The sequence below is a fragment of the Pipra filicauda genome, unplaced genomic scaffold, assembly GCF_003945595.2.
Source record: "Pipra filicauda isolate LSUMZ 115617 unplaced genomic scaffold, ASM394559v2 scaffold28_size6257848_pilon, whole genome shotgun sequence".
NCBI classification, from domain to species: domain Eukaryota; kingdom Metazoa; phylum Chordata; class Aves; order Passeriformes; family Pipridae; genus Pipra; species Pipra filicauda.
In genome coordinates, this window is record NW_024104409.1 from 3,340,791 (window position 1) to 3,366,338 (window position 25,548).

The window sequence follows — 25,548 nt, forward strand, 5'->3', positions numbered from 1 at the left end:
ATGATGATTAGCACTTATTCCTTAGGACATAAGTGATTTCTAAAAGCAGTGGATTTAGATCCCCTTTGAAAGACTTTTTCCCCCTATATTAATGAACAGCAAACTTCAGAAGAAATGCACTGATGCATGCTCTTGCTTACATATAAGCATATGCTATGGGTGTGTTTAAGTAATGCTTATATATATGTGTATGCCTTCCACAGGGGCTAGGATTATCTGAAAGTCAGCAGAGAGAATCTTTACATGTGAAGTGCAGACATAAAACAATACCTAGGAAAACACTGTCTAATTTAGCACACAGTGTGGCTGGGAAATTACTGTCGAGTAAGTGTCAAGTAAGATTGTAACGCAGAGCTAAATCTTGCAGTAATGTGTGAAGAGCACTCACATACAAAATCAAGATAAATATCTCACTTCTGTCTATGGCTTCCTTGTCAGGCTGTCCTCCATTCCCTTTTCTTTCTGTTATTTTTCAAGAATTATCCACTTTCTAGAGGAGGGGGAAAGTTCAGCTATAGTGAGTGTGTTTTTTCCCCTTTTTTCTATTTGCTAATTCTGTAGTTTTGATTATCATCTCCCTATTGTCTGGTCATTGCTTTTCTGTATAGTTAAACTGGTTCCACTGTTTGTTCACTGGCTGCATTGAAGGATGGAAGGGTGTCCTCAGCACACACCTCCTTTTCACACCCATAGTTTAGGAGCACTCTTCCAAGACCATATGTATATAATATATTTATATGATTTCTGTCACATGCTGTGGGATTCCTTCTGGGGTATCTTTCAGGATATCAGGTATCTCCACTTTGGCTTTCAGGAAGAAGACAACTACTGATTCTTTATTCTGGAGCCATGGTTTCAACACAGCAAGTGGCTGCTGTAGTGTTAGAAGCACTCAACACATCTTGACTTCTTAGAGATGAATGCTTCGTAACGAGAAATTGCACTGCCGGAGAGCAAATTAGTGATTGATATAAAATGGAGCCTTACAGACTGTAATTGTGCTAGCAAGATATGAGATGAAGTTTAAAGTACAATTTTAACAGTATTTAATTAAGTGGAACAGTATATTAACCACCACAATCCTAACTAAACACATATATAAGAATTGCAAAATATAAATGCTCATTATTGCTAAGTTGCTACTGCCATCAGTGACTGACTTGGAGATGGGATGATTGACTTGGAGCTGATTTAAAATTGTCCAGTTTGCATACTGAATTTTAAATCTTTTCCAGTTGTTCTCCTTTAATGCAGGTGGGGAAGGTGACTCATCTGTTCGGTGCTGCATGGTTCACTGGGTGGGGAGAAAATGACATATTTTATCTGGTCACTGAGATCTCACTCTGTCATTTCACTTTGTGTGTAGCATTTAAAGCAAAGGGAATCACTTATTCAACAAATTCAGTCTCTTGTTCTTTCAATGGAAGTATTATTGTCTCAAGTTTATATTTATTTGAATTGCCTGATGGCAGATTTCTCTCATCACCTCCCTTGCTGACTACTGTAATTAGATTTCCTTGTGCATGATGCTAGATGAAGAAGGTGCAGGGAACTGGTGCAGTTCCTTTACCATTTGCTTAATTAACTTTGTGTGCTGGATCCAAAAGATTTTGGGAGCCTGGCCTCCCTTGCTTCGTCAAGCTGCATAAATCCCATATCAATTATATCTCCTATTCTGGAAGCAAATCATGGAGTGTACAAGCTTTGAATTTGCTTTGCATGACTATTTGTAGGAAGCAAACAAAGAAGGAGCTTGTGTTCAGCCACAATACGTTTCTTGTTAATTTGAAGTGAATATTTATAACTTTCTTTTTACTATCAGCCTGACGCTATGAGCAATTACTGTGGTATTCAGCTAAATCTGCCCACCCTATGCTTGGTCAGAATTTTCTGTCCCTGTGTTTCCAATACATTTCCTGCACACTATTTTGCCCTTAATGCCTTTATAGCTTGTTTATTGGAAACAGGGTTTTAATTATTTTTCAACAGTACCAGAGAACTGATTTAATGAGCAATTGTTAGATATACTAAGGAGACACATTCACCTGATTAATGTGATAGTTAACTGAGCAACAAAATTGCCTCATGAAGAAGCAGCTGTACACAGAGTCAAAGCAATAAAAAGCTTTGAGGGAATGTGAAGAAAATACTTGAAGAAGGATAATTTAAAATAGGATACTGAGCAAGATGGAGATTAAGTATGCAGTATTAGCTTGCTGGTTAGTTGGTTTGCTAGTTACATCCATGTGTGCACACACACACACCTGTATTTATTAGGAGACAATTTATATAGACTTGTCTGACAGATACTGCATTGGAGTGCTGGGATATTTAAGGACTGTTGAACAAAAATGAGGAGGATGGGTCCTTCAGGTGTGTGTTGGAAATGAAATTGTGCTGCCGCCGACATTTTAGTTGCATGCAGTGTTGGTGTCCAGCTTCAGTACTAATGTGTGCTTTTGGAAACAAATACATCCTCTGGGAAATAGTTCTTTTCTCAGAGAGAGGAAAGGAACAGAGAAGAAGTTTGACACTCTTTAGTTGTCAGAGCTCACACTGGAGTATTTCTTGTGTCACTGACTTGCTTTGATCAGCAACACTTATGCTCTCAGTTTACAGGCTTGTGGTCAGCTTAAATGATCAGACTAGCATGATCACCACAGAATTTTAGTACAAGATAGTTCCACTAATGCATTTTGATGGCATTTTCCCTCCTCTTTGCAAGCAGCGTTTGCAAAGGAAGATACTGCGTTGGTAACCCAGCAGAAACTCATGACTAGATCACGAAGTTTCATTCCCGCAGAGGGCTGTGGCATCCATGGAGAGAGGAACCATAAGGGCATTAGTAGACACAAGGGGCACTGAGGCCAAAAAGTGGCACAGCAGAAGACACAGAAGAGGAGAGATGAAGTGTGAATACTACAGGAAACATAACTCAGCTAGTTTCTCTCATGTAGTTTCCAACTTGGCTTGTATGATGGATATCTCTTCACAAGACTAAAATACAGAAAGTTTTAAAGTCATGGGATGGTATCAACCATCCTACTCACCAACTTACTGGACTACTTATGACCCAACATAACAGCTCTTTTTTCAAGTTAAGGCTGATGGCTTTGTGTTCCTGATCACTCAAATATCAGCGAGGGGAGGAGCTTTTCTTTTCAAAAGAAAAAGTGAGGGTTTTGTATGGGATGTTATATTCTTGTTCAAATACTTTTAACCAAATGAGAGCAGAACAGATTACAAAGAACTCTCTATGGGAAAACAAACTGGCTTTCCGTGCCGTGGAACCACTTTGGGAGCACAAATTAGGGAGAAAACTGATAACGTACTTCGCCAAGATCAAAACTAAGTGAAATTGGGCTGGATGCATTATAGGGATTTTAAGATATTTGAAGAAAATAGAGGGAAAATGAGAGGGCGGTTAACTTACACCTCTTTGGAACAGGAAATGCTCTTGTGAGTGTTGAACTCCCTGCCTCACCTTTGCTGGTTCAGCTCATCTCCATTGTGACAAGTGATTTGGACAATTCTTTGCAAACATTTTTCAAATGTTTTCAAAACATTTTTCAAATGTTTTCAAAACATTTTTGCTTCCTTGCCTTGCTAACATGATGAACATATACATTGCTTTAATTATGATTTGAATGCTTATTTCAAAGCCAGGAGGGATGCTGGTTTGATGGTTGGAGAATCAGGAGAATTCAGCAGATCTGGATTAATTTCAAATTCCTGTCATAACTTTGCTATAGCAGGTCTTTAGCAGGTAACTTTTGGGGTTTTTGTCTGTGCTTGATTTTACTGTCTGAAAAAAAAAGAGATAATGATCCTTATGTTCCACCCATGCCATCATGCCTTACCAATATAGCTGGTAGGATTTCTGGGGTTGTATATGTCTGTGCCTTGTGCCAGCAGTGCTCCAGCCCTCCTGGGCTGTATCAGCCCTCTGTTTCAAAAGCTTCTGTCTTTCCTGGCTCGGAAGGAAAGTTCCCAGTGATGCTTTGGTTTGGGCTGTACTTGTCTTTTGTTATTTTCACATGGCATCTTCCTTAAACCTATTTTGTAGAGGACCCGGGGTGCTGGAGCCAGCAGGGTGGCTGTGCAAGGACAGCTGTGAGCATTGCAGATCACTTTGTGGAAGCCTAAAACGACTGCAGTTCAACAGACCTTCTGAGCACATGCTTAGTCTATTCTTGTTTAACAAATGCTTTAAACGTAAATATGTTCCAAAGTGTTTTGCTATAGATGGGTGATCTCCAGAATGTGCTGTTGTGCTTTGCTAGATAAGGATCGAGATTTCTCTCTGGAAGAACTCATTATGAGACAGACACATTAGCGCTGCCTGCATTTTTAGGTAAGAGACTTGACACGTTGCCATTTATGTGGCAGCCAAAGTAGAAAAACCAGAACATATTTATTATGGCTTTCTGGCATATAAATAGAGATTATTTAGTGTTATAATTTGCACATGTATTATAGTTTAATGCTATTGAACTAAACTATGCAATGGCAACCACTCCTGCTAATCTTGTGTTCTTTATTCTTAAAAATCAACATAAGTCATCTGCTGAACTCAAAACTGAGTTGTTGAGTCCAGTTTTTTTGTTGTTTTCTGGTTTGGTTTGGTTTAATTTTCCTTATTTAAAAAGTGCATCAAGATAAGAGAGTTGAAATGGTATAGATCATGTGTTCCAATGTAGAAGAGAGTTCTTTTTTTAACAACCTCAAATGATTTAAGAAATTGCTGATTTAAAAAATAGGAAATAATATATTATACTGTCACTGTCACCTTTGAAAACTCTAGGAGTTAATGTAATTTAACAGCTGGCCATTTATATGTGATTGCAACTGTCATAAATCTAACACTGTGCAGCTGATAAACAGGAACAGAAAAGGTGAATGATCAAAAGTACATGCAGTTGGAGCATCCTGGCCTGCATCAACTCCTGTATAATCACATAGGGAAAATTATTAAGCCTGGACTTTTAAAATGCCTGAGACAGGATGACTTATGAAGAAAAGACAGCAGCCCAAGTTTGTAAAAGCAACTGTCTAATTCACATGTTTATACATATATATGCATACACGTATTTATAAACTGTATGATATGGATTCAGACCTGATACAGAAGTACGAATGGCAAAAGTGCTGTACACTTGCCTTCTGAAAAAATGCCTGCCTTAACTGTTGAGCCCTCTTCCCTCACCCTTTTCCTCAGGCTTACCAGTCATGTTTGTGAAGCTCAGGCCTTCACTAGTTCATGTTGAAAGGAAAATTTGGCACGATTTCCTTCTTTGTAACTGAGACTCTTTCACTAATGTGCTTGACACAGATACAGTCCTGAGAAGTCTGAAGGGATTCAGATTCCTCCCTACCATCTTTATCCCTTGTATTTTGTCGTGCACACTCTGCAATTCTTGCAACAAAGTGTGGGGGGGTGATGTTTGTTTTGTTTTGGTTTGGTTTGGTTTTTGGTTTGGTTTGGTTTTTGTTTGTTTTGCTTGTTTGTTTGTTTTTGTTGTTTTGTTTTGTTTTGTTTTTTCTCTTCCTAGGACCCAAGTATTAACACTTCTGGTAGGAGGCATGTAAAAGAAATGCATTTACCAAATGGTGCTGCCTACTTCCTTAGGTGTGGGAAAGCATTTTGTCGAAATGGGAAAACCAAATGAATAGAGCCTGCCTGTTTCACACACACCTCCTGTCTGCAAGCATCCTCACCCTGGGGATGTGGGCTGTGTTACTGACTCAGGGGAATGGGTTTAGAGGAGCCCTTTGTTGAAATATTGGCAGCACATCACTGGACTTGCTGTTGTTGCAGATGGAGCACTTTGACGAACAGATGGATTCTCAGTTTTCTGAAAGAAAGGGAAGGTACTTCATGTACCATGGTGGGAAAGAAGGGGGTATTCCAGGCATATGGAAAGGCAGGAAAGAAGGCACGTTCTGTGCTTTTTGGGGAAATTGGAACCTAGCAACCTCTTTCTGGCATACTTGGAAAAGCATAAGCGCAGTGCTCTGTTAGAGGGCAAAGGGACTGTAACAGATGTGGAGGAACTAATTTGTACAGAAGCAATGAAAATGAAGGCTGAGTCTAGGAAAAGTGTGAGTGTATAACTAAGTGTTATGTGTTAGATATGGGAAAATGCTCCTGCCCAGGATCAGAGGTGCACTCTCTTAAGGGCACAGGACTAGTGCCAGAGTAGCATAACTGAAACAGAGGACTTGTTAATATTTTAAGGTCTGTGGTGTTGTGAAAGAGGCTGGAGATAATTGTTACGTGCCACAGTGAAAACAGTAATCCAGCAGTCTGTGCATCAATTTTGTGGGGGCACACTTTGTGCAATGGCACCATTCAGATACCGTATTGCCTCTTTCCTTGTGCTCTTCTTCCTCCTCTCCCATCTTGTTCATAACTCACTTCCATCTTAATTGTTAGGGCAGGATCAGTCCTATGTAGCACCTAAGAGCCTGAAATTCTGACTTGAAGTGATGTTATCTGATCCAATATTTACTGCTAAAGTGTTCGTGCAATTGCCCAGTGCACTGTGATAAGGAAATGGCATGAACTGAAAGTAGTGATCATATTTTGGTGTTGTGTGTTAACTCTCTACAACTTTTCAGTCACTTCACACGCACCCACACCCACACACACATACACACACACACACCCCCACACACTCCCCAGACCTAGCAGAAATATTATACTTTATTATGGTACAATTTAGAATATAATGACAGTGGACTGTTGTCTTTATTTTTACCCCTTAGCTTAATTAGACATTTTCAGCACCTTAGAATGCAGATGTTAAAGCTGTTTAGCAATAGTAAGGACATCAAAGACCTTGGAAATCCGGATTTTCTGAGAAACAAATGAATGTGATAAAGGTCAAAAATGTTATTTCAAAGTGTGATTCGCTTATGAAAGCAGCTATGCAAAATTATCACTTTCTTAAATAATGGTTCTGGTTTTTGTTCACAGTCAGGATTATGTCTGCAGCAACAGAAATATCTAAAGTCTTTTTACTGAAAAATAAAGTGAACTAGATTACATGCCCACTTTTGCATCAACTGTCATCCATTTTGCAGGATCAAATTCTGAGATAAAATAAACAAGGAATCCCATAATTGAATTTTAGAATTAATGTTTTTCAGATTGTTGTGTCTGGATCTCTGCCAAGTTTCATCTCTATAATAAATTAATTCTAACCCCCACAAAATAAGGAAAAAAAATAACGCAAAAACTTCTACATGACAAAAACACTGGGCAATTTTTATGGGGAAACAAGTGGCCAAGAAAAATTTATTGGAAAAGTAATTATATAGAGAGAGTGGTCTCTTCTCTCTAATTGGAAATGATAATGTTTTCCAACCTTATTAAACACAGTATAAGGTCATCATTTTACTTCACCAACCTGGTTAAATCAAATATAAAGTTAAGAAGTTGCTTTCCTCTAGTTTTATTTCTCTTTACACCCAATACTGCAATTGAGCCCACTTCCCTTTCTCTGTGGCAAAATCTAATCTGACTGCCACAGGACCTGTGAAATTAATGGAGGTGATGAGCTTGGGTCTGCTTTCTGCATTGTGTGTCTGGCTTTATTGAATCTCTAGTCACTCTCAGATAATAAATATTTCATATATTGGACAGGTGAAAAGTTTCATTTAGCTGCAGATCTGCTTCCAAGGCAACTGATTCTTGTCATTTGACCAGTTTAAATGTGTTGAAAACAAAGCTTGCTTTCTGTTTTTCTCTTCTATAGTTTTATCTGTCAAGTATTATCCATCTTCTCCCTCCTGTCCCTCCTACAAGCAGATACAGGAAAACCAACAGTATTAACAAGTAATTCTAAACAATTTATAATCCAAACGTATTCTCTGTTCCAGTCAAGATGGGATGAAAAATACCATTTCATTTTACAAGCATAGAGTAAATATATATCTAGACATATGAAATTGCCTCGGTTAGCATCTGTAACTAATCTGTATGCCAAAAAAAAATGTGTGCAACCACAGTATTACTTTATGCTTCTCCATTGCTATTGAGTGTTTCCTCAATGTGTAGTAATTCTATTATAGAGTTGAATTTGTTGCTTTTTTTGGGGGGGAGGGGGAGACAGGGGTGTGGCACAGTATCCTAGGTTTTTCTCTGAAAAAAGCTGCTAGCAAAAAGCTAAAGCAAAATGTCTTCAATCGTATCTGATTTCTGCCAATGTTAGTTCTTGAGATGGATCTTGTGGAAAATGTCTGCTGCATCCTTTACATTTGCAGCAGAATGAGCTCTTCTGAAGCATAGCTTTGCTCATTCTTCCTCTGCACATTTCCAAGCATAATGGACAGCTGCTCTCTCTCCTCCTCAAGCCTTCCCACATCTGGGTTTTCTGACTCATGCTGTGCTCCATGCCCAACTCCATACATCTGTTTGCATACACAGCTGGTGGCTTCAAAAAGCCCTTTCCTGTCTGCTGAGTCAATTGTGAAGAAAGGGGAAATCTATTGGAGCAGTGGTGAATTTTGGTAGACAGGCTCTAAGTAAAGGGATTTTCTACTCAGTCTCAGAGACATTTTTACTTTTATCTTACCGTCTGTGTGGATATTCCCTTGATGCAGTTTTGGCAGAATGGTGGCATTATTTCAGAAGGCACAAAACTGTCTTAGGAAATAAGCTGGAGAATAGATCTTGGGGGCTATTGAGGAGTTTTAGATATTATGATCCATGCATAGGTGGCTTATTTGATCTCTCTGTCTTCTCCTTCTATTTACTGTACAGGTGGTTTGTAATGACACTGTATTTGGGAACTAGGAGGACATTCTAGATCAATTCAGAAAGATTGACATGACGTGATGCACAACTGCTATTTTGAGTTAAGGGGGGGGATAGAAGGTGGGTACAGCTTGTGATAGGTGTCTCTGTGCCTGGTAGCTCTGTGGCTGGTGCCCTATTAGAAACAATTGAACTGTATCTGACCTTGCAGCCCTCTCCCTTCTGTTTCCAGGCATATAGATTTTAGCCAGCAGGTCTCTGGTTAACCCCTCCTCACTGTTGTTTATTTCCTGCTACTCTGCAGACACACCACTGAGCATTAAGTATGTGAACTCAAAGACGCTCCCTCTCTCCTGAACAGTCTTAATAGCAAGCAGTCACGAGCTGGGCTTCTCCAGAATTTAAACCTAAGAAACATACGTTTCAGGAGTATACCCTTTCTCACACCCTTTTCAGATTACATTAAAAGCATCCACTTCAAGAAACTACAACTGTGTTTATTCAAGCTTTGAATTTGGAAGTAGTGCCGGGATCCCTGCCACAGCACGCTTGAACCATGAAACCCAGGTCAGTTCCATTTTTGGTTTTCATGTACTGGCACAGTGCTTCAGCTGTTTGAGCTTCCAAGTCTCTGTGGAAGCAATACTTATTTTAACATGCAGAAATCGTCATATTTGATTTTATAACCTTACCTCTTGTTTTGGGGTTTGGGGGTTTGGGATTTTGTTTTTTTTTTTTTGTTTTACTAACCCAAAATATCAGGGTAGCATGTCAGTAAACATAATGTGTTCAAAAGGATCATGTTGACAGGCTTAAAAACTAAATGCTCACTTTTAAACAGGCAGGAACAGCTCTGATTTTCCTTCCTGCCCACCAGGCTATCCTTAGACTTAATCTGCCTTTTGCTCTGTCACTGTGACTGCTGGCTATTACACTATGTAATGCGATCTTGGGCTATGGGATATAACCAGTTTCAATCACTCTTCACTGAGGTTGACTTTGTGACTCAAAGGCTACTGACTAAATAGCCCATTAGTTTTCTTAGTGAATCAACCCCCTTCTCTCTCTTCAAGCCCTCTATGGTGGGTTTGTCATATTGCTAGAGAGAAAGGTGCTGGGTTGGCTATTGCCAACCCAGCTGGGGGGTGTTACTATGTTTGCGTGAGGCACTTTCTGAGAAGGCTCTTTTTGTTAACAATTCTGATCTAGACCTCAGACTCCAAATTTCACACAAATGGAGTTTGCATTTTTGATATTTCAAGTGCATAGTCTTTCACTGCCCGGTGGTGTACAGGGACAATCAAAGGTGACAAGATTTGATACCTACAATGTGTATTCCCTCCAAATGTATGTCAGACAGCTCTGTTTGAAGGCATGGGACTGTTTGTCTGCTTCTTGGGAAAACATCTGGAGGCAGCAGTGCTTTATGCAAGGAAATTATTTGGTGTTTGACTGTGGTGTATTTCTGGCTTCCCTTCAATTCCTGTGCTCTGATCCCTAGTGGTTGTATGCTTTGATGTTGCTAGAGTACTCTTGGAGTAAGTGCTCCTCTCAGTGAAAGTTACGTTGCTGTCATTTTTTTTAAGTTTCATACAATGTGTGAAGAATTATCTGGAATACACCCAAATATGGGCTTTATATCACCATGAAACCTGCAGTTAGAGCCGTTGTCCCATTCGGTCATCAAATAAGAGTCTGGAGAACAAATACCATGTCCAGCTCCTAGTCTTCTCCAGCTCTTCTGTGGTATATTGAGTTACTCTGCTTCTAAGCATGTTTTCCTTCTTTCCAACTTTTTTTTTTCTTTGTACATTTGTTCCTTGTCTAGTAATTTTAGGTCAAGTCTGCAACAGCTGAACAGAATATAATAAAGGTAAAGCTTTGTGATTTTCCTATGGAAGGAAAATTTGTATGAAAAAATAAATATCTTTTTAGGTATTATATTTAGCAAAGACAATGGGTAGATAATTTTTGAGTGGCTGAAAATGTTGTAACTGCACCATTAATGTTTAATTACTATTGGCAGCCAAGAAGTGCCTTTCTGGATTAACCAGACACTCTGCTTCTGGGATGTGCATTGGTGGCAGAAAGTGATAAAGCTAGTGCAACTGCACCTCTGGGAACATATAATGGGATCTTTCCTGTGATATGCAAATTATGCTGCCAAGTTACTGTATAAACAATTCATGGGAGAAGTAGTGAGAGGTAGTTAAATAACTGGATCACATATCAAAGATAAAATCCATCACTGGGAATGGAAAAATGCGTTAAAAGAGTGGTTTTGCTTTTAAAACTAACTAAATAATGAACAAAAAAAAATCTTTGCCCAAAGCATGTAGTTGCACTAAAGAGTAAATAGAAAATGATTTATCACAATTGTTGCAGTTCAGAGTAATCAAGCATTTAGAAAACCAGCATGCATAGAGTTTGTGAAAACCAAGACTTTTTCTAGTACCAGTAACCTAGCCAATTATGTTACTTTTTTTTTCCTTTTTTTTTTTTTTTTTTTTTTTTTTTTTTTTTTTTTTTTTTTTTTTTGGTAACTGAGAAGAAAGATTACTTCACAAATGTTAATTTGGTTACTTTTCAGGCAGAAGATGTGCACTGCTTATTTTTCAGTGATAAAACCAATCCTGCCATTTCTATTTTAAGCATAAGCAATGATCTCAGACAGCCCAGGAAAACATATTTCAGCATCATACACTGCCATAGGTCAATAAGTGTGAGCAAACCGTATCAACACCAGCAGAAGCTGAGCTCATGCTGTCAGCCTGGGTTTCTACTTTTTGTATTTTATACTGTATGGGGAAAGGAGTCCAGCTAATACCACTCAATCAAAGATTACTCTTTCACAAATGGTATTGAAGCCCTCATTGGTTCTGTGCTCAGGGCGAGGGAAATATTTTTGACCTGTGACTTTCTTTTGTTTTGCTGTGTAGTGGGAATGATACTCTAGATAGAGTTGCATAGTCACAATAAACAGATCCCACATTCAACAAATGCATCAAATTCTGTTCTATGTTTAATCATCCACAAAAACTGTCAGATGCTCTTCCGCCAGGAACAATATCTCCCAATTAACTGTAATTAAGGTATAATATAACTACAGAATATGAAACTGGATGGATCTGTCTCTTGACATTTCAAATTTGGATATTTTTTTTCTGCTAAATCTCTTAATATGCTTCAATTAATGATAACAGAGGCCAGGCCATTCTCAGTGATGGATCCACATACATGAATCTTACTACCACTGAGATGAGATGGAGCATGAATCTTTCCATCGTTAAACTTCCCTTAGAAACATGAATGGACTTCAGTTAAACTACGTTTACTGGCCCAAGTGTTGATTAATAGGAAGCTAGGGGTCAGAACTTGATTGCCTTACCCTGGAAAGTGCAAAAAAACTGTACCAGACACAACAGGAAAAGTCTGGTATCTTGTCTGCAGATTTTTCAGAACATCTGTAGCCATTCATAGCAGGTATGGCATCTTTTTTCATTCCCTGAGAAATCATACAAAGCTGTTTTGTTCATGCATTATTTGAACAAGCAGATTTTTAATTTTAGTGCCCCCCAAAGGTGTTTGATTATCATCTAGAAAATTATTGCTTCTCTCTCTGAGCTGTGGCAGACATCAAGTCTTCACCAACTGATAAGCATTTGGAGAGTTAATCAGTAGTAAACCTCAGGTATAGCCTTTGTATAGATAGCTTAACAATTAAGAGTTTTTAACTATTCCTGAATGAAAGGAAATTGCTGACTTTAAAGAGAGAATTTCCTAGCTCAGGCATTTCTGGACATGTAATTAAACTAAATACGCTGCTTCCTTGCCCCTAGCCACAGCTGTCCTAAAGAAGATTAAGAACATTGAATTTCTACCCAAGCTGAAATCGTTTGTACCTTGAAATATGGACTAACACAACAGTGCACTACAACTCATCTGGTGACTCCTCCCAAACTTTGTGATGCATCACCATGTGCCATTGATGCACTTCACAGTGTCACCAACCCATGGGACCTGGGGAGGAGTTCACTGTTTCAAGGATGAGCATGGATGAAACTGAGTTTCTACAGTGTTTAGTATAGTGTATAGATATTCGCCTGAAGTAATCTATTAGATGTTGTAAAGCATATGCAATCAGAAGGTCTTCTATAAAACACTGGGGAAAAAAAAAGATGAAAAGTCTCTTTCCCGTGCTATTCCACCGAACAAGATTATTATTATGATCAAGACTTAATTTAAGTGATCTACTGTATCTGTGATTGCACAATATAATCATGTTCCTGGGTTTATTTCTTTCTGTCATTTATTTTTAGCTATCTCAGTTCTCTGTGACTTCTTTAAGAAAATATTTCATAGATTTATTTGAATTGTCTTCCCAAGCACAGTTGTAAATCAGTGAGAAATCGCATGATTACAAACTTTTAGTTTTCTTTTAAGATACCAGTAAATATTTTTTTTTTAAGTCTCATATTTTGTTTGCATCTTATGTGTCCATACTTGCTCGATCACATGCAGGAAATATTTTTGTACACTGGTGCTATGCATGACTAAGAAAGGAGCTGTAGATAGAACAAGATGAGATGAAGGCTGTAATTTACACCTGACAGAGTGTGAATTTCATTGCAAGTACTTTTAAAGGAAACTTACTATTTTCTCCACATTCAGATAGACAGCGATTCCAAAGGAAATTATGATCATTGATTTTTTTTTTTATTCTACTCTGCTTTGGTTTTGATTTTTACGGGGAAAAAATATTCCTCAACCTAATGCCATTCTGTGTTATCTGCAGGCCCAGGTCATAGTCCTGTGATGCTGGACATACCCCATAAGCAGAAAACAGCCTGACTAGGCAAAATTAATAAAGTCTGTGATAAAGAAAGTATAATCACACCATTTCATGTGGGATGAAGGCATAGACAGTTTAAATTATTTGCCAAAGGTGTGTTGCAGAGCTGTATGAGGAACAGGAATCTCCTAGATCCCTGTCCAGTTGCTTTTTCATTTCTGGAGAATGGAAGACCCCTTATTTGTTTTGGCTGAATTGCAGTTTTGGATGGTTTGGAAGACATTTGGAGCTAGAAGGGCTCTATTAGTCTTTCCTACTGAAAGAAGTATTAGTAGGCAATTAAAAGAATAATAAATGGGGCCCATTCAAAATGATCCACTTGCTGTTGTTCTGAGCTTCAGGCAAGAAGGTACATAGAGGTCATTTTCCCTGACCACTTATATATCAGAGGCCACTAGTGTCACTTGGGCACTCCTAAATTAAACCATATATTTTAGACAGAAATATAGTGGTCTCACAAAGCATTTTCTATTCAGGCTGTAAATTCAAAGGACAGGGCTTTGTCCTCTACATGTATCGGCATTGCACTTCCTGTAGTATCACCTGGATAAACAAGGGCAGTTCATACTCCTGTCAGTTTAATCTCTTGCACCATCACCATTATTTTGATTAATTTGATACCTCAGAGCTTTAAAGAGCAAAGAAACCATTAGCAACATGAACTAAGATGGTGCCAAATAGGTATGGACACTGACCCTGGCACCCTGTTCTCTCTCCCGTGTGCCAGAAGAGCTCTGTGCTGCTGTAGGGAGGGCGTTGAAGGTAGCCATCAAGCTACACTGGGGAAGCTGAGGCAAACTGCTGCACCCCAGAGCCCTCTACATGGGCTGTGCCCTCTGCACGTTCAAGAGGTGAAGTCAAGATTGAGTCCAAGAGAGCACGGTACATAAATTTTCTGGATGACAATATAAACAAACAAGTCAAAAGCCATCAGATACCATATTCATAGCTACAGGCCAAATGCTTTATTCATAATGTTGCAGTGAAAGTATTAACATTGCATTTGTTTAAAAAGTAACTAGAAAGCCATTTGTGACCCTTATAATACACATGTGAAGCAGTGCTCTGCTGGTTTACACTGGTTATGTTCTGCTTGATATTTTCCAGAGGGTCAATTTGCAAGGATTTTTACTGCTATTTATGAATATAAGTAACTAATTTACCAAAGTTTCACAGAGTGACTTTGTGGCTTCCACTTCACAGTTAAAGGTTCTGCAAATCTTTCGGTCTTGTTGTTGACTTTGGGTTGTTTCTTATTGTATCTTGAAGGCTAGAAATACTGTATTACAGTAAATACATTATTCTTATTATTGCCCTTGTTATTAGGAAATATTTATATAGTGCAGTAAATTGACATTGTACTTTGCCAACATAGATAGAGGCAAATTCTCTGACCTGAAGAGCTTATAAATCAAATAAGAAAAGACAAACAAATGTAAAACACTTTGGAAAATGGTTTGTGAGAGGATTATTAGCTTCATGAAAGGGGTGGAAGGCCTGCATGAGGAGAGAGGGGGATGCTATGATCATCAATATTCCTAGTTTTATAACACAGTAGTATTTTAAAAGCCTTAAAAGGGATGAAAGCGTTGTTGCACAAGGTACTATGCAGAAGCCTGGCAAGGCGGTGGCCTTGCCTCTGGGTCTCAGAGCATTGCTGGCTCACTGACATCCCTGCCTGGGGGCCTCCTGGCTAAAGCCAGTATCAGTCCAATTACAGCACAAGGCATGATGGGTTTCTAGTAGGTTTTAGCCCTGACTGAGGGAAAATCCACATGATTTCCTGCCCTGAAGATTTATAACTGAAATTGAAGAAATACACATACAGGAAGGTGTTTCAGGGGAAGGGGAATAGAAGGATTGTTGTCTGCCTAAAAGTGCAGCAGGACCAACTGGAGGGAGGGAGGGGTTTTAGCATCATTATATTCACCAGGATCTGCAGCTCAAGCCTCCTCTATCCTGACCCTCTGGCAGCTAGTTACAAGGGAGAAGCATCGCAATAACTTTTGTTGCCTGATCATAGCTGATGCACAGCAGCTGCTATTCTCTTGATCTGACCTTATGTTAACTGTGGGATTGCTTCTCCCTCAGTGGTCACAGAGTATGTAATAATCCTGATTTAGGTAACTTGCCAGTGATCCCATAAACAACTGTTCAGAAAACAGACAAAATTCTTGGCTCTGCTTAGCAACTTAATTCAACTTCTGTTGAAAGCTGATGGGTATGAGGGAATACAAAGATCCGGGGAGGGGAAGAGAAGGGGCAGGCACTGATCTTTTCTCTGTGGTGACCAGTGACAGGACCCAAGGGAATGGCCCGAAGTTGTGTCAAGGGAGGTTTAGGTTGGATATTAGAAAAAGATTCCTCGCCCAGAGAGTGGTTGTGCACTGGAACAGGCTCTCCGGGGAAGTGGTCACAGCACCAAGCCTGACAGAGTTCAAGAAGTGTTTGGATGATACTCTTGGGCACATGGTGGGACTCTTGGGAATGGTCCTGGGCAGGGCTAAGAGTTGGACTCGATGATCCTTGTGGGTCCCTTCCAACTCAGAGTATTCTGTGATTCTGTGATTTAGTGATTCTATGTGCTGGTGGGGCTTTGCCTGAAGGTGTTGTGCTCAACTTGAATGCAATTATATGTGGCAAGGCTGATGGGCAGAAACAAAGGACTGTGGTAGCCAAGAGGTGTGTGTGGTTTCCACTGATCTTTAAAATGGGAGTTGCAAGAAGCCAGGAAGTTAAGTGTCTAGTAAAGAAATGAGGAGGAGGAGATGGAATTCATTTGGAAGTAGGAAGAAAAGGTCCAGGATGTTTTTCTCTCCAGAGAAAAGGCAGATGTAGAGCATCACAGTTGCAGGAAATGTGTTAGAGTGGGCAGTTCCCGTTGTCAAACACTAATAGTCATATGTTGACATAATCACTGGAGATGGGCAGAAAATAAAATCAGAAAGCAAACCATCTCTCTCTCTCTCTAAATATCTATATGTATCTATATTTAGGACATTTTTACGAGTTATTGCAAACTGAGTCATGCTTTCTATTCTCTTGCAGTTCACTAGGCCAGAGTTATCAAGCAAAAGAGCCCAGTCCCTCAGGATTGAGTGTCTTACTGGGATTCATATGGTATGCAGGTAGCAGAGCGACGGTTGAGCTCCCAAGGCACAGTTTGCTCAGCGCAGCTCATCTCATCCCATGGGTGTCTGACAAAACAGATGTTCATATCCAGAACTGCAGTGTAGACTTCTACTCAGAGGAGTGAGATGTGCACCTCCAAGGTGTACTTCACTGCCTAGCAAAGTAGGTGTCTGAAACAGGCTGGCAGAAGTATCTGGTTCTCCCCATTGGCAACGATGGCAGCAGGAAAGCTCAAGCATACATGTCTACATTGCCAGAAGTTAGGCGAGGTGAATCCCTCCCATTCGTAATAAAACAGTACAGTGTAACAAACAATAATGTGAAGAGATACTTGGATGAGAGAATGGCCCAGAGCAGATTAAGGCAAGAAATGGGCCTCCGTTGTAAGGGGAAGTGTGGAGTCAGTGAATGGAAACAAAATAATACCAAAAAAAAGCAAGAAAGAGCATTATGAGGTAAATGGAGAACAGGAGGTAAACTAAGAGAAATAAAAGAAGTGCAAGATAAATGAGCCCAGGGAGCACACTAGCGATTTAGAGCTTGTAGCAGGAGAAGATATCCTGAGTGTGATGTGCTAAAAGGGGTGGCAGCTTTCAGAGTGAGGACAGATGTACGTTGATAGAAGAGACAGTGAGATTTTCTCTTAAGCAAAATTTAGCATCAGAAACCTTGAGTTAAAACAAACCAACCAAGCCTAAACCTCTTTTCCAGAGTTTCACCTAACAGCTGTCACTGAGAAAATACTTGATGGTATTGCATAACATTTTGATCAGTATGACTTTAGATTGCTTCAAGTATTCTGCAAAACCGTGCTCTGCAGGTCACCCAGGCACTTAACCAAGGACATGTAGGTATCACCTCTTGCCACAATTTGACCCAGTGATAAAACTATATTTTAAAAATATGAAAATAGTTTGATTGACAGGTTTGAGTTTTCTTCCCCATGAATCTCTGCCTGAAAAGACAGGCTGCCTTAACTCCAGGAGTTCAATTATACAGACTTTGAAGGAGTAGAAAAATGATAATGAATGCATTTTAGAAACTTCTAAAAAGTTACTTAAAATAGACTTTCCATACATAATGTTACCATGTGAAAGTCAACTGTATCCTGGTCTTCTGGGACTAGCAGACAGCAGTCTGTGTTCATTTGGAAATTCAGTAATGAGGCACCTCTGCCTCTGATGGTCTGTATGGTAATGTCACTGGGGCTCTGCCACAGAGAGGGCTTACCTGTCAAGGCATTAATTTTTTTCAGGAGGTGACACGGGAGTGATTTCACTTTAGATTAGCCAACATGCTCTTTCTGGAAATGTGTCCCATCTTGCTTTGGTCTTTTTTCTTTTTCTTTTCTTCCCCCCCCCCCCCCCCCCCCCACTTTGTTTTTGTTTTAAAAAAATCCAACCAAACAACCCTTTGTATTTTAGCAGCTTGATGTAGGTCTGGTAAACACGAAGCAAGGACATTGTACGGTAGAGTAAGAGAAGGTATTTGATAAGTGTGGTGCATTTATATACGTATTCTCTCAAGCCCAGAAAGATAAGAAATAGCATGTATAGCCCATATATAATGACTGGCCCAGATACTTTATGGCATCAAGGAGCCTTTCCAGCACCTCTCATTTCACTATTCAGCCTTTCAGTAAAATTGCTGAAGTGTGTTTGCTCAAAAACCACTTCAGGTGCTTCCTCTTTGGACTGAAATACAGTGATGTGGGATATTACATTTCTAAAGTGGTCACTGGCCTTTAGTAGAAAACAATGTGATACAAGGCGTGCTATTAAAATACCTCTATAAGTAATTAAAAGATTTCAGGATACTTTTGTTGTTGTTGTTAAATATAAATTAAATTTAAATGCAGGCATTTAAATAAAGGATTGTCCTAATTTAGTCAGTATGTCTAAATGTCATGCTCTTTTAAATGGGAAGCGAGTCACAATTGCAAGCCATCTTGGCAGGGTAAAAAATGGAGATGCAATCATCATTTCACAACAGTGTTTTGTGTTCAAGGAATAATCAGACCTCTTTTTATCAAGACTGCACTGCATTGCTAGCCAGCAACATGGCTTTTTTTTTTTTTTTCTGTTCCAGATGATTTTGGAACTGCATATGCTTTTTCAGTAAGTAAGCTGGACTTCTATAATGCTTTGCTTAATGTGCTTCCAGATTCTTTTATTTATAGGCATCAGCAGATTCAGACCACAGCTGGTAAAATACACACAAAAGAAAAAGTGCATTTGTAACCTATTAAGACTTTGCTCTGAGATACCAGTGAAGTTCAGGATTTACCATGAAATATTACCGAGTGACCTTTCAAGGAGCATCTCAAGACAACACCTGTTTGTCTTGGTGACCTCTGTTTTATTTTTCTTTCTCTGTTGAAGTCTTTCAGTGTTCTGCTTTCCAAGAGAAGTCTGGCCTTTGTGTGTACAATGTGTTATCTTCAAGAAGCACTGGGGCAGAGGATTGAAGTAACTCAGCATCTCAAATGAGCAATTCTTCCAGAAAATATGCGTTGTACAAATTGGCTTTGTTGAATATTAAATATATTGTGATTTTTCTCTAAGTAGTCTTAGTCATATCAGTATGTCCACGATGTACTCATTAACTACTTTTCAGTGAAAATTGGTGGAAAGGATCCTTTGCAACTATGCAGAAACCTACATATTCAGTGTACCTAGTGAAAAGTGAAAGCTTTTAATGCGGTGGCACATATTTTGTGAGTTTGTAAGATGACAATGTAGTTTTTTAGTGGCGTAATATAGAATGAACAAAGGTGTTATAAATCATTCATAAGACAAAAAATCAGAAAAATAGTGTGAGTGAACACGTCACTAGAGCTCCCATTTAGGCTCTAAGGGAGCTTATTGTCACTAGCTTGTGCCTAATGAAGCTGTTTTCTTAAGGAAAGTGCCAGTTCCTGCAGAATCAATCTTTGCTTTCAAAGGCATCCTGTGACAGACAAATCCAGATAAACAGGGTGACTCTGGAGATGCTGGAAAGCAACAGACCTCTCCAGTAGAATTGCAAGGAGGTGAAGCAGTAGATGCCTAAGTTAGGGTCCCATCCCAGAAAATAAGACTTTTTTTCAAAAATGATCTGGTACCTCATGTATTTTTTTAGAGTTAGTAAAAGTCTTTTTGCAAATTATTGCAAGAAACGTGTGTATTTCTTCAATTCCTTTTGAATTTCAGAATTTAGGTGAGGTTTTCTAGGTGTTAACATACACTAGCCAACCAAAAACACAAGGCAATGCCTCCTCTTGTAACACTGCATATGCAATATTATTAATTAAAGCCACCTTCAGAATCACATTGAAGATGCTCTTTTTTCATGTGCCCCATATAGGGTTGCTATGGCACAAAAGTATCACCTTCTTTGTTGCTACTCCCATCTTTCTTCATTGTAAGATGGTCAGGAAGAATTGGATAGCGACTTACAGTATATCCTTATCTAGCTTTTCTTTCTCTTTCTCCCTTCTTTTCTGGGAGTCTTGTATTCAGATGGACAAACAAAAGTATTGGGAAGAACTAGTACAAAACGCTTGATATATTTTAGAAGACAGCTGGAGATAGCCTATTAAATTACCTGTACTTTGGCAGGTCAGGTGGAGTGTGACTAACCTAATGACCACTCTTCTATGAATCACAGTGAACAGTAACACTTTGAAATTGCCATTCTTTTAAGGACGGGAAAACTTGCCTAGATGTAGCAGTTCACAAGATGCCACATTGCTGCTTCCCATTTGCGTTGTCTCAAGAACTGGCACCAATAGCATTTAATGTCTTTGCAACTTGTAGTCCCAGGTTTTGAAAGGTTGATGCCATCAGTCTTTTCCTTGAAGGATGTAGTGGTCATGAAAATTAGACAAAGAGGTGAAATAACTGAAATGTTACCCAGCAGATTGATGTCAGAGTTGGGCAGAGAACCTCCTCCTTGCATCCCAGGGCTGGCCGCTGACCTGGGCACTCTACAGAGCCTCATTACAGTGGTACATTTAATCAGCTACACTCAGTGTTGTAACTCATTGTCTGCGGTGTTATGGATATCTAAAGGGTAGGATTTTAACTTCACAGTCTACTGTGTTATTGAATTAGTTTTATGTTGTGTTAATTTCTTTGTCTCATGGCATTCATTGCCTGTGATAATTGATGCACAATATATAGCTGATTTCTGTATTCATTTGGGTAACTGCATTTAATTGCCTGGTATAAAATATGCACACTAAGTACAATCTGCTATGACTGCTATGACTGAGAAGTGCTCATTGATATGGACTTGAGGGTGCTTTATCTTCCTGACAACCTGTCTGAGGGAAGTCTTAATGTCCCTCGCAATCCACTGTCCCAGGACCAGTCCTTGCATTGTGTCTGCAAAAAGAGAGACCACCCAAAAAGTGTAACGTGAAATTGCTTTACAAAGTGTTTGGCATTAACATTTTGTTAATCAGAAGTTCTCAAATAAAAAAGTTTGTATTAACAACCCTGGTTCTCCCAAATCTCAAGGAATAGCAGGGCCCAGAACATGTTAGACATTTTCTCCTAAATGTGAAAATAAATCAGTATTATAGTTTTATTTGCTTCTGAAGTTACTCCCCTCAAGTAGAGCTACTCCCATGCACAAGTGTTTATAAACACAGATTTCTTTTACTCATGAATTGCAGATCAGGAATGCTTTCTAAAGGTGCAATGTCATTAAAAAGTGTTGATTAATGTCTGCTCAGGTTACACAAGATCCCTGCATAAGCTTATACTTTCTTGCCGGTTTAACCAGTGGCACAGTGATTCCATTTATTATTAAGAAAGCAAGAATCTTTGCTAGTAGATGTATTTCTCATTGAATTTAGCACTTGGCTTTTTAATATGACCTAGTCAGTGGGTTGGTTTGTTTTCCTGGGTTGGTTTGTTTTCCTGGGTTGGTTTGTTTCCAGTGCCATGAAGGCTTTAATAGTGCAGTGTCTCAGCTATACAATGAAAAGCTGAAATTTGCCCAAAGCTGATTTAATTTTAAGCATTAATGGAATCTTCTCTATCCAAATTCTTGAAAACTTTTAAACAAAAGCTAATGTTTGAGTCTAAATCAGGTGTGAAATGCCTGTAAGATTATTTTAGCCATATTATATTGCTCTGTGTTAATGTAACCACTGAGTTGTCACTCGAAGGGATGTTCACAATTAGTATTTTTCTTTTAAAAAGAGCTAGTTTTTACAGTTTGTGTCCTTCAGGATGGAGCATTAGTTCTGCCTACAGCTTACTGCAAATTATTCACTGTTCATAAGTTCGTTTATGCTTGTTATTCAGCTCTCTTCCACTGACAAAATAGCCTGCAGCAGTTCTTGGTTAGATAGAACTAGTTTTACTTTAGTCCTCTCATGTGCTCTTTTATGGGTTTTCCCCAGTTCAGCTTGCACTGCATCCAGGTCTTGCTGATAAAACAGTAGACTTGATGGTCAGAGAGAAAGCAAAGCGGTCTAGAGCCAGTGTGGGCTACAAGAGTGTGTTTTGAGCAAAGAATTCTATGGCATATTGGGCAGATCTAGCGGTATAGTACAACATAAGTTTCAGCAATTAACCCACTGATTCCGCTTTCTTTCATAATCATGGTGTTATGTTCTCGTTCCTCTGCAAGGACTTTAACAAATACTTGTGGCTAATTCATGAACGTATACCAAAATTTGAAATATGTGGACAACCTGTCAGAAGGCAAACATCAAAGAGTCACCTACTAATTCCCAGTAGGTGAGGTGCATTTGTCTAGCCCAGTGTCTGATCCTTTATGCACCAGCTCTGCGTTTCTGGCAGAGCTGGTGCAACTGCAATGTGGATTTGGGTGGTAAAGATTGTAGCAACAGATCTGTAGTTTGGCAGCAGATCTGCTTATGTCACCTGGTGCACACTTCAATAAGCAGTAAAGTGGGGGAAGGAGGGTGGCAGAGAGAGAATACAATGCCAGTTCCCTACCTCTTATCCCAGTAGTCCATGCCTACCTGAGATGTCCCCAAAACCAGGGGGCAGTACCTCCTTCCTCCCCATTGGTTACGGTGATGCATTATGGGGACAAGCAAATAACATGCAACAAGGTATGAAGAGGCATTTCATCACTGTTGGCTTTTAAATCCCCCTTTCTTCATCAAGGCTGCTGGTCAGGGGAAGAAGCAAACCACTCTCATCTGAGCTATTCAGCATATGTTTGTAAATTGGGATTGGTTTGGAAATTATTCACAAAGAGCAAGGGGAGAAATAACTTATTGACAAGGAATAATTCAGTGAGCCCTAACCGTGAAATAGATGTTTGTGGTCAGAAGTTTATAGCCTCTGTGGAAAGAGCTAAGTACAAGTTTAAGGAGCTGAACAGGAGACATCCAGTTTTTAAAAACTGGACATAAATCTTGGGTGCCTTGCCTTATGGTAGTCATATTGCCCACAGATGACTTTCATTCAATGTTTGTTTGGTGTTTATAGATGTTATTTAAAAGCTAATTTTACCATAAAAATATTTAATGTTATGTATAATGACTAGTGGAGATCAAATAAGAATTGGAATTGCAAATTCAAATATTAAGAGTTGATAAATATTGACTTTTAAATGGACCCACTGTAGATTTGAAGAAAATGCTTTTTAGCCTAGTATACTGGTTATTTGTAAATTACAACAAACTAAAAAATGTAGAGCATTGCCTGATCTCAACTCTTTCTTTGATTTTACAGCCATTGATGTGGTGATGTTCCTATGAAGTAATCTATACAGTGTCATGGAACTATAGTATAAAGCTTTCTGGCTTGTACTTTATGCACATCACATGAAAAAGTGTGGGAGGTACTAAGCTAAAATACAGTGTAATTATGTTAATTGTGTCTTTTCTAAGGATGAATCCTTAGGGTTTGCATGTTGGAAACCTCTTAATTAAGGTCTTTCAAGTACTTTTTTAAAGTTAGCACTATTTTAGGGCTGAACAAGTCACCAAGATACAACTGCACAGCATTAATGACTTCCAAACATTAAAAAATGTTCAAAACGGTCAGTTGCTGGCTCCTGGTACCAAATACCCTACGTCAGATCTCCTAGGCTGCTGGACAGAGAAAAAATAATGTAGCCCTCCTTTGCCCATAGTCCTATGTAACTAAGGCACAAAAACTAACATGGGTATGTGTATGTGATCATCCTCAGTGCAGCATTTTCTTCCTCTGCTTTAAGTGCTGGGAACTCACTTTGGTCACACCTCTTACCAGTGGCTCATTCAGCCTTTCCGACCAGTGATGCGCTGACCAGCAATACGTTGACATGGTCAGCTTCACAAACAACAATAGCAACAGCAAGAAGTTACCCTTATGTAAAATTCATGGTCTGACAGATACTTGATGAGAGCAATCAGCTAGAAACAGATACTCCACTTTTGCTTTGAGCTAACTAACCTTTGTGAGCCAAAGATACAGAGTTAGTTAAGGAGCAGGCATTGTCCTCAGCTTTGTTAGGTTTTCTTTTCCACACCACTGTAGGATCCATTCTGTAAGTCACTGCATAGTATTTTTTTTCCTTTTTATCTCAGAACAGACAACTATTTCCTTGAAACTCACAATATCAGTTAATTGTTAACAGTTTAAAAAAGAATAAATCATATTCATCACTTAATATGTTCTTTCAGCTGATGCCTTCATGCTGAGGAGGCTGTGTAGCTACTGATAAGACCTAATTTGTGAAGGGCTTTTCAGTGGTCTGACAGATTCATATGTGTTACTGTTCGTTCAGCGGGCAAGGATGAGCATTTGCTGAAACGCGTCTACAGTACCTGCTAAATGTGTGCAAAGAGAGTGGGGCTGGTGATCCAGAGGGAGTGGGCAGGAGCTTTGAGTGGATTCCCAAAGTGGTCTGTTGTTGTGTTCTGTCTGTGGCACTGATAGTTGATTTCTGTCTTTTCTGTTTCAGAGCCTAATGAGCTGTATGTGGGCCCTGTGCTTAGTGATATCCCATCTCAAGATGCTGCTAATACAGTAGTTATTCCTAGCTGAAGAAGTCTAACGGGAACAAAAGGAACTGGGGAGAAGCAATGGCTGCTGGTAAATATCTCAGGTCTGCAAAGGTCATAAGAAAGTAACTGGAAAGAGCTGATTTCAGCTGTGACTGGGGAGGGGAGAAGCAAAAATGTGTGATCACATCTTGTGTTTAGTGTTTCAGTATCAGAAAGGTACCATCCCTTAACTATCTGAGTCACTCTTCCTTCCCCAACCTAGGAAAATCCACACCTGGACTCAGTCTATTTTGACCATATTAATGAAAATTCTCTCTTTTTTTTTAGAACAAAACTTGGTATTTCCCATTGTGAATGGATTTAGTTTGATCTCTTTTTATTTAGGGGATAATGTGTTCTTAAATCTTTTACAAACAAAAAATTGCACCTTATGGAAAACAATTCTTACCTTGAGGTATGCTTGGTTCTCTCAGCTTTCTGACAAGTTGCCACAATTATTTATGTATCATTAAATTATATCAGAGTATTGCAGGGCAATTCATTGAGGCTGGGAGGGGCCTCAGAAGGTCTCCAATCCAACCTCCTGTTTAGAGGAGGGCCAGCCATAGGGTCAGGCTAGCTGCTCAGGGCTTTATCAAGTTGCATCTTGAAAGCTGCCAGGGATGATGACTGCACAGCCTGTTCCACTGCTTGTCTGCCCTCATGGTGAAAAAATTTTCATATAACCAGCCTGAATCATTCTTATTTCATTTTATGTCTGTTGTTTAGCTATGTTTCCAATGTCTTTATGTTTAGCTATACAATACCAAGTACTATTAGCAATGTTCTGAAGGTGGATCA

At 39.2% G+C, this 25,548-nt stretch overlaps 1 protein-coding gene across 8 annotated transcripts in view; it reads left to right on the plus strand.

Moving 5' to 3' along the window:
• Positions 1–25,548, plus strand: part of ENOX1 (ecto-NOX disulfide-thiol exchanger 1) — a 362,324-nt gene that overhangs the window by 202,938 nt on the left and 133,838 nt on the right. For 5 of the 8 annotated variants that reach the window (XM_039382918.1, XM_027720306.2, XM_027720305.2 and 2 more), the window contains one exon: positions 24,666–24,796. In XM_039382918.1, the coding sequence (XP_039238852.1) occupies positions 24,787–24,796 (10 nt within the window). In that variant the 5' untranslated portion in view covers positions 24,666–24,786. Of the gene's footprint in view, positions 1–9,217; positions 9,329–24,665; positions 24,810–25,548 lie in introns of all 8 variants that reach the window. The other 3 variants (XM_039382917.1, XM_039382916.1, XM_039382912.1) reach the window with 2 other exon arrangements.